The 9,876-nt window shown below is 43.2% G+C and overlaps 1 protein-coding gene across 1 annotated transcript; it reads right to left on the reverse strand.

Moving 5' to 3' along the window:
* Nucleotides 1-1,395: 1,395 nt before the first annotated feature.
* Nucleotides 1,396-9,870, reverse strand: LOC112122483 (cytochrome P450 4B1-like; the record flags this gene model as incomplete). Its single annotated transcript, XM_026646618.1, has 6 exons — nucleotides 1,396-1,564; nucleotides 4,102-4,292; nucleotides 5,191-5,297; nucleotides 6,191-6,342; nucleotides 7,930-8,051; nucleotides 9,742-9,870. Coding segments are annotated over 6 exons (870 nt in total), but the record flags the coding sequence as incomplete, so codon positions are not given.
* Nucleotides 9,871-9,876: the final 6 nt, after the last annotated feature.

A 9,876-nucleotide genomic window follows, 5' to 3' on the forward strand; every position in this document is an offset into this window, starting at 1 on the left:
GCTGAAGAAGAGATTTGGGGTAGGGCAAGGCTGAGGGCAGTGGGTTGCGGGGAGCAGGGGGACTGTGGGGGAGGCTGTTGGAATGGGGGCAGGGACTGAGGGCAGTGGGTTCGGGGTGGGAGGTACAGGGGGAACAGGGTCAGGGTGGGGGCTGAGGGCAATGGGTCGGGTGAAATGATCGGGGGGAGGGACTGTGGGGGAGGCAGAGGGAACAGGGTCGGGGGGCTGAGGGCAGTTGGTTGAGGGTGGGGGTACAGGGGGGACTGCGGGGGAGGCTGAGGGAACAGGGTAAGGGTGGGGCCTGAGGGCAGTGGGTCTGAGGGGAGCCCCCCCAGAGGGACCTGCCAGGGGGCCAGGTGAGCCCAGCAGAGCTTACCTGGAGCGGCTCCCAGGAAGCATCCAGCAGGCAGGTCCCTCCCAGTCCCTCTGGCCCCTTCCTAGGGTCGGGTCGAGGGGAGGGGGGCAGGGGTGGGGGGGGCTCTCTGCCTGGCGGCCGCTGCCTACTGCCGGAGTCTACAGGCCCCGCCCCGCTGCAGCACGCAGGGGAGTGAGACCTCCCTGCCTCTCTGTGTGCCGGGGCAGGGGCAGGGCTGCGCTCTGCAGGCTCCTGCCGGCCGGGCGGGGGGCCCCGTGGGCTGACACCGCCGTGCCGGGAGCTCAGCTGCGCGCTGCCCCAGGGCCCAGGGAGGGAAGGTGAGCGGCGCCGGCGGTGCCGGCTTGCCACGGTTCCCCCAGCGCGGCTGCCCTGTCAGCGCTTTTGGGTCTTTAAATAGCCGTCCGGGGGAAATCCCGGACATTTTTAGCTTTTTACAAATTCCCCCCGGACGGCTATTTGAAGACCCAAAAGCCGGACATGTCCAGGGAAACCCAGACATATGGTAACCCTAGCATAGGCTGCACAAGCCCACCTGATGCCAGGGGTACGTACGCACTTGTACAGCCTGCACTGCAGCATTCTCACTGTGAATGTTAGCACGCTAGCTAGGTTACAGCTAGCACAGGGATGTCTACATGAGGTGCAAATCACACCACTGGCTGCACTGTAGAGGTACACTGAGTCAGGGGCACGGAAGTGGCTGGAATCAGAACCTTTAACCTGACCTAAATTTCATGGCTTGCTCTTCTCTGTACAAAGGGCCAAATCAGAACTTGGATCAGACACCTCCTTTGTCCACTGCAAACGTTGCAGGGTTCAGAAACTAAACCAAGATTCAGATTCTTATTTCACTGCTTACCTTCCAAACTGGAGTAAACCAAACTCTGGAGTCAAAACCCCTGGAGCTTTAGAGGCTTTCTTAATCCTCATCCAAATGTCATCACTTGGGTCCATAATTAGCTGATACACACACATACAATGCCCATTAGCTACTATATATAAAGTTGCACCCCTTAAACTTATAAAGAACACAGGAAAAGGGATAGAATCAGACCTTCTGGCAAAGTCCTCCCATCGAAAAATGTGACTGGTTGGTTGAGTTGTCGATACACTTGAGGTACCGGAGGGTAAAGGCGGAGGCTCTCTTTAATGCACATGGTGGTGTAGGGCATATTACTAAGGTCATTCCTGAAAAGAAACCAAAGATATGTCTGAACATGGGAACCTCCTCCCCAATGCAGAAATACAAGGCTGCCTGCACAACCTGTTGTTTCTCTAAGTGAATCTTTTAGATTGCAAACCCTCAAGGGAATCTACGGTCTGAAAGAAGTTCCCTCTTGTTCTCTTCAAATGGAAGAATTCTGACTAAAAGTGGGAAACACTGTTCTGTTTTTCCATACCCAAAGAGCAGTGAGGCCTAAATTCTGCTCTCACCAGCAGTGTGTTCAACTGGAGTAATGCGGTGGGTTACTCCATCTGTAACTGAGAGCAGAATCTGTTCCACCTACAAAATACCTGATATCCAAAACCAGGATCAGTTACTTATCTGATATCCTGGTTACAGCAGCTCAATATTCTTTCATTACAATATTTTTTAATGAAAAATGGCTTTTTGATCAAAATGAAAGTTTTTGAGGAAAATTTTTTATGGGTTGACCAAAATGAAAAATGTCGATGAAAATCTATTTTTTTGTTGTTGAAATGTTCTGGTTTTTCAAAAGCAGAAACTAAAATCTGAAAAAATGTTCAATACGACTTTTCAGGTTTTTCTTGGGTTTTCGCTTGTGAAAACAAAAATCTTTTTCTGACATTTCTTTAAGATTTGTTTTTGTTTTGCCTTCAAAAATCAAAACAAAATATGGGAAATTTTGAAAGTAATGTTCTTAAATTTTCCATGAAAAATAATTGGCATTTTTCAATCAGCTCCCGTTCTCTTGTCTCAGGAACTCTTTTTGGGACACCCACAATGTCTTCATTTTTTCATTTCATCCATCTCAGACATTTGGGTTTAATAACTTACAAACGGTTTGTCCAAGACTTATTACTAGATCTGGTACTATTAGTTCTGTTTTTACCAGAAGCCCCAGTCCAGTGGAACAAGCATTCAATGTAATGAATGCTGTTTGCAGTGAAAGGAAAAGTTTAAAAGCGCAGGTTCAATCAAAGCTGTTCTTTTGCTCAAAGTGCATGTTTAACAACACTCCTTCAAGGTTACACAATAAACTCATTCAGGGCACTAAGTTACTGGGAGGGAAAGTCCTCCACTCTGAGACATATGTCCACGTGGCTGTGGAGTTAGAAGTTAGAAGTAGGTGAGACCAGTACACATATTAAAAAAAATATGTATATTTTTTGTGATTTGGATGAGTATTTCACAATTCCAAAAAACGTCACCACAAAAGAGTCCAACTTTTATGTATATTTTTAAAATATGGTCACCTTGTCCCTCTAACATGATTGGACAGCTTAGATGTTTTTTGATCAAATGCATCCTTTGTAGAGCTGGTGGGAAAATTTCTGATGAAACCGAGTTTGATTGGAAAATGCCAGTTCATCAAACCTACAATTTTTCACAAATGTGATTTGGGTTCAAAGAACATTTGCTGAATCTCAGGAAGTTATGTTGGAAAACTACCGGGTCCCTGCCAGGTGGGACTGCCCTTGGAAACTGCCCTGGGGCTAGGGAACTCACGCTTTTGTAGTCTGCAGCTCTGGGGCAGCCCCACCATACCAGGACTTCTAGGCTCTCTGTTATGCAGCTAGGAGCCTGGAAGCCTTGGGAGACCCGGATAGAGCTCTCAGATTCTTAGCTTGGATGTCGTGGGAAAGTCCTTCCATGCAGACTGCCACAGGGCCAGGGATCCCAGGGACTCCAGACTCCCAGCAGCCCAGGAAGCCAGATGACCCAGGAGACTGGAAGCTCTGGGGTCCCCGACTATATGTCATTGTTTCCAAAACAATGGTTTGGGGGATTTCCAGTTCACAAGAAATTTTGAACAAGTTGGTTTTTGTTCTGATTCGGAACACAGTCAAATTTCCAAGTGCCAAAATTTCTCAAACTGGAAATCCCAAATTTCTGCCAGCTGTAATCCTTAGACGGTGACAGATCTGTGCTTCCCTATTTATTTTCATTGATGACTTGGGCACTAACTCTGCCATAGACTGCTTTCATCCATTGATAATTCTTGGCACTTATTTAGTACATTTCATTTGTAGTTGTTTGTCAGTTATAAAACCTATGGCAGTTAATGCCCAAATCAACAATTATCATGAGTAGGTGATGACAGGCCTACCACCAAACCTTAAGGTGCAGTTCATCAATAAACATCTAAGGTGTCTGTGACAAGACAGAACAGGCATGTTAAGCCAGATGCCCAGTTAATGTATATAAGCAGGAATGCCCTGGAGCACTAAGTGACTTCAGTGGAGTTGACTGGGGGTCTGGCAAGTTAATTCTTAGAGCCAAATTCTGTTCTCAGTGGCACCAGTGTAAGTCTGAAGTAACTCCACTGAAGTCTGAAGAGTTACTCCAGATTTATATTCTCAGACTCTGCACATGCCTAAAATTTAACTTGAGATGTTCACAAAATTTCAAACTCCCATCCCGCGTCTTAATGTGTAATGATTAAAAGCAGAGTCTGGAACATTCTTAAGTCTCAGCATTAGCTGTTCCAACATGGATCTTCAAGAGGAAACAGTGTGCAATAAAGAAGGTGAAGTCTCACCACTGAATGGTCTCTCTGTCTCCCAGAATCTCCTTGATCTCTTCCCTGCATCTCTGCTGGTGCTCTGGGTGCAGGGCCATGCAGTATAAGAGCCAGGAGATCCCAGTGCCTGTGGTATCATGACCCGCAAACATGAAAGTGTCTGCCTCGGCACGTATATCTTCATCAGGTAATCCTTCTCCATTTTCATCCTAATTTTGGAATGGACAAGTTTGCAATTAAACCTCATGCTTCAGGGTTTAAGACAATCTCTAACTATTAGAGATGAGGATAAAACCTAAGTGGTGGGCAGATTATCCCACATCTGCCACTGCAGGGTTCGTACAACTTCTCTTTTAGGAGCTGGCCACTGTCAGAGACAGGACTAGATGGGCCTCATGTCTGATCCAGTGGCAATTCCTGTGTTCTTTTGTTCATGTTCTGCATTCCCACAAGAATCCCTCAATATATATATATATATATATATATATATATATATATACCATTTGAGGAGTTGCATATCAAGAATTAATTCAATCCAACCACTTAGACACCCTGTGGCCACATTGTTGTATAATGAATTCACATAGGTGGAATCTGAGAAAGAAGAAGAACCAATTTTGCTGTGACATCAGGTAGTGCAGGTCTGGCACAGACAAACACAGTCCTTTTAGCTAGAGCTGGGTGAATAATGGATTATTCAGTTCTCTTGCAATTCTGAAAAAAGTGTTGAAAAATGATTTCAGGTTGAAGACAATCAATTTTTTTTTCAAAATTTTTGGCAAATTGAAAAGTTAAATTGAATGAAACATTTTGTTTCAACAAACTTGAAATATTTCATTTAGATTTCAACCATTTTAAAATATTTCAATTGACTTTGTTAAAAAAACAAGCACATCCAACCAAATTCACCGCCCATTTATAGCATGGTTGAATTTGACCTATTGCATCCAGACATTCCAAGCACACACAACGGCCAAAAAGATTAGAAAAGGGAATATCTGGTGAGGAAACTGAAGTCAGCAATGCTCAGGTATCTGCCAATGATTCTTAATGAAATGTGCCCATGCTATAGTTACAGTTAGTTCATGTGTGTTCTTCAAGACTCACCTTGGCACACAGAAGAATATCCAGAAAGTCCAAGTGCCTCTTCTTCTGGATCTTTTCAAGCTCTCGCTCATCCTTGAGCCACTCCTTCCTCTCCTTGATCACCTTCTCTAGGGAAAGAATGATCAACATATGATTTAGTTAAAATATCACTGTGATTCACTAGTAATTCAATCACCTGGGAAGGCAAATGGTGGAAGCCGCATCTCTAGATACATTTAAAAAAGGACCAGTCAAATCACTAGAAAAAAGAATACTTTGCACCTTTCAACAGAGAATCTCCAAGTTCTTTACATTCAGTATTCTCAGAACTCTTCTGTGAAGTATGTACGTTATGTGGTATTTCCCCCTTTTCCTGGGTAAGGAAATTTAGGGCACAGAAGTATTAAGTGATTTTGTTTCAATGTCACATGAGAAATCTGTAGCAAATGCAAGAATATATCTCAGATCTCCTGGCTCCAAGTCCTGTTATAATCACAAAACCATCTCATGGAATAGCTCCATAGATTCTCCTACCTTTTTGTTCCAGGACCACTTAGTAAGACAAGGATTATCTCATGGGTCATATTCCCATCCCATTGCAACATTCCAATCCCACCACTGCTTGGTTCTTAGCAGATTTCATTCTGCAGATTGCCAGGCAGGTCTCTGTGGACTGACTGTACCCCACGAGCGCAGTTTGAGAACCATTGGATTAAATGACATAGCACTCTAGATTTCTTTTTTCTCTGATTCCACTGGATGATTCAGTTAATGGACCAGAATGTGGGGTTCTCCTGGTTAGTGGAGATTCCCTAAAGCATAAATTTCAGGACCCAGGTAATCTGAGGAACATTCAAGGTCTCTACCACCACATACCCCCACTTTTTTAATCTAATATCTTCCAGTGTGTCTCCCCTGTCTGCCCAGAAGGCCATCCCTCTTAAGAGACCCAGTATCTTGAGCATGGCTAATGTCTCAATTGTACAGACGAAAGTCTTGAGTCAAGAGAGGAAAGAAATACCTGTATGGCGATGGACTATTCTGCAGGCATTCCGGAAGCGACGCCCATGGGGACTGAACCAGTAGATGAGGTCATTGTGGTACAGAAACGTCCTCGTTCTCTCTTGTACCATGGATGTGAGCTGTCGTATAGCTTTGAGAAATGTATTCTCGCTAAAGGGAAGACAAAAAAGGGGAGTTTAATGTGTGTTAATTAGGGCTGTTGAGCAATTAAAAAAATTAATTGCGCTGTTAAACAATAATAGAATACTATTTATATAAATATTTTTGGATGTTTTCCACTTTTTCAAATATATTGATTTCAATTACAACACAGAATACAAAGTGTCACTATTGTAGCTGGCATTGCAAGATATTTATGCGCCAGATGTGCTAAAGATTCATATGTTGCTTTATGCTTCAACCACCATTCCAGAGGACATGCGTCCATGCTGATGATGGATTCTGCTCGATAATGATCCAAAGCAGTGCGGACTGATGCATGTTCGTTTTCATCATCTGAGTCATATGCCACCAGCAGAAGGTTGATTTTCTTTTTTGGTGGTTTGGGGTCTATAGTTTCCGCATTGGAGTGTTGCTCTTTTAAGACTTCTGAAAGCATGCTCCACACTCTGTCCAGATCAGATTTTGTAAGGCACTTCAGATTCTTAAATCCTGGGTCGAGTCTTTAGAAATCTCACATTGGTACCTTCTTTGGTTTGTCAGATCTGCAGTGAAAGTGTTCTTAAAATGAACAACATGTGCTGGGTCATCATCTGAGCCTGCTATAACATGAAATATATGGCAGAATGCAGGTAAAACACAGAACAGGAGACATACATTTCTCCCCCAAGGAGTTCAGTCACAAATTTAATTAATCAATTATTTTTAACGAGCGTCATCAGCATGGAAGCATGTCCTCAACATGGAAGCATGTCCTCTGGAATGGTGGCCAAAGCATGAAGGGGCATACGAATATTTAGCAGATCTGGCATGTAAATACCTGGCAAAGTCGGCTACAAAACACCTATTCTCACTTTCAGATGACATTGTAAATAAGAAGCAGGCAGCATTATCTCCCGTAAATGTAAACAAACTTGTTTCTCTTAGCGATTGGCTGAACAAGAAGTAGGACTGAGTGGACTTGTAGGCTCTAAAGTTTTACATTGTTTTGTTTTTGAGTGCAGTTATGTAACAAAAAAAATCTACATTTGTAAGTTGCATTTTTACAATAAAGAGATTGCACTACGGTACTTGGATGAGGTGAATTGAAAAATACTATTTCTTTTGCTTATGATTTTTACGGTGCCAATATTTGTAATAAAAAATAATATAAAGTGAGCACTGTACACTTTGTATTCTCTGTTGTAATTGAAATAAATATATTTGAAAATGTAGACAAACATCCTAAATATTTAATACATTTCAATTGGTATTCTATTGTTTAACAGTGTGATTAAAACTGCAATTAATCGCAATTAATTTTTTTCAGTTAATCACGTGAGCTAACTGCTATTAATCGACAGCCCTAGTGTTAATTAAAGAGGGACATTTATGCTACCTCAGTGCAACTTCATACTTTCTCACCCCCCGTGACCACAGGAATTTGTGGATGTTCCTTGCTTTTATTGAAAATCCCAGCCTAAATTGCTTTCCCTAAGTCACCCAAGAAGTCTCTGGTACAGCCAGAAATTAAACTCAGAGCTCCTGACTTTGAGTCCAGTGCCTTAAAGGCAAAACCACTGTTCTTCTCATACAGACCTGTACTGGCAGTTGCTTTGATAACTAAAGGTGCATTTCAGCATGCTATCTAAAGCCATCAAGCCAACATCGTCAAAGATATCCAGCGACTTGTCCTTTGTTGTCCGCTTTTCCCATTTATCCTAACGTAAAAAAGAGGGGTCAGCATTCACAAAACAAATGGAATTTCTCAGATGACCAAAATCTCAGCCATCGTCCTTTAAATAATTTCTTTGTCTGTAGGATCTGAGATTCATTTGCAATCTGTACAACATTAGGGGTATGGTGTAGAAGTGAAGAAACAGAGGATTTGGGGTTGAATTAGAGCATATCTTTTAGAAAGACATCGAGTCTTGATTTAAAGATTCCAAACAAGGATGAATTAAACAATTCCTTACTAATCGGTTTCAATAGTTGATTATGACTCACTCTTTCATGTATGCAGTGTAGTTGTAGCCACGTCAGTCCGAGGATATTAATGAGACAATGTAGATGAGGTTGGGTATTTAAGAAATTACCATAAAAGATTGAGACAAGGTGGGTGAGGTCATATCTTTGATTGGACGAACTTGTGTTGGTGAGAGAGCTTGTCGGTCCAACCAAGGTTGGGTCAGTTCACCCACCTTGTTTTGGATATTTACACTCAACTTGTGCAGCGACAAAGTTAAGCGAATTCCATGCCATACGTTATTCATAATACTTTATTCTTGTTTAGAGAGGCCGTGTCTACACTAACATTATGTCTGCAAAACTTTTGCCACTCAGGGGTGTGAAAAAACACCCCCTTGAGCGGTATCAGCTTTTCCAGCATATGCACTTGTGTGCACAGCGCTATACCGGTGGGAGACGCTCTCCCGATGACACAGCTACCGCCGCTCGTTGAGCTGGTTTTATTCTGTTGACAGAACAGCTCTATCCTATTGGCATGACACGGCTACCCGGGCGATCTTACAGCGGCACAGCTGTATCGGTGCAACTGTGCCACTGTAAGCTTGTAAGTGGAGACATGGCCAGAGACATGGTAAGTGAGGAATATCTTTTATAGGACTAACTTCTTGTTGGTATTTCAAACACATTGGCAAGAAAAAGTTTATGAATAGATGTACAGCCCAGCATATTGCTATGGTCGTTCGGCCACATGAAGCAGAAGGAACATCTGGAAGTTGGTGAATCGGGGGTGGGGGTGGCGGGGTTGCCATACTGAATTTACATTGACTTTCTTAGCAGATCATGTATGGAAGCCTTTCATCTAGTGGGGACTAGGTTCACACTTGGCTACTGTAACAGTGCTGTTTAGGTGAGTTAGTTAAATAAAAGACAGCGGTGATTAGATCTGGAGGCAGAGGCTGATGACTAAAAACATATTAGGCCTGATTCTCCCTTTGCATACACCACTGTAATTCCACTGATGCCAATGGGCTTACTACTGATTTATACTAGGGTAGAGGAGAAGAGAATCTGGGCCTTTGTTACACACAGGCTATAGAATGGGCTGAAGAATTACTCTAGTTCGAATCACAATTCAGTTTCAAGCAGCAATGTTAACAGGAGCCCCCCGGTGCTCCTCTTGATGCCACTGACCCAAGGGTAAGAAGACAGGGTTAGGAATATAGTATACTAGGCCACTGTTACATGGAGTCTACGGCCATCCCTGAGACTGGCCCACATTGGTAGCCAGATGTGATTTATTTCTAGGATGGAAATGGTGAGGAACATCTCACGCCAGCTTGTCTCACTGTATCGAATGAGCATAAAGTGCAGCTTGACAGGCCTTATGTTTCAGTGCGGGAAGGGGAAGGTTCAGAACGACGACAGTAGCAGAGGGTTACCTACCAACATCACTTTGGTGGAATCCGCCATCAGCGACACATAAGATTTCAAAATATCATTATGAAATGCAGGAGTCAGCAGTCTACGGTGCTGGAACCACTTTGGTCCATGTAAAACGATTAATCCTTTCCCTGAGGA

The sequence above is a fragment of the Terrapene carolina genome, unplaced genomic scaffold (assembly GCF_002925995.2).
Source record: "Terrapene carolina triunguis isolate 2854851 unplaced genomic scaffold, T_m_triunguis-2.0 Scaffold35755, whole genome shotgun sequence".
NCBI lineage: Eukaryota > Metazoa > Chordata > Testudines > Emydidae > Terrapene > Terrapene triunguis.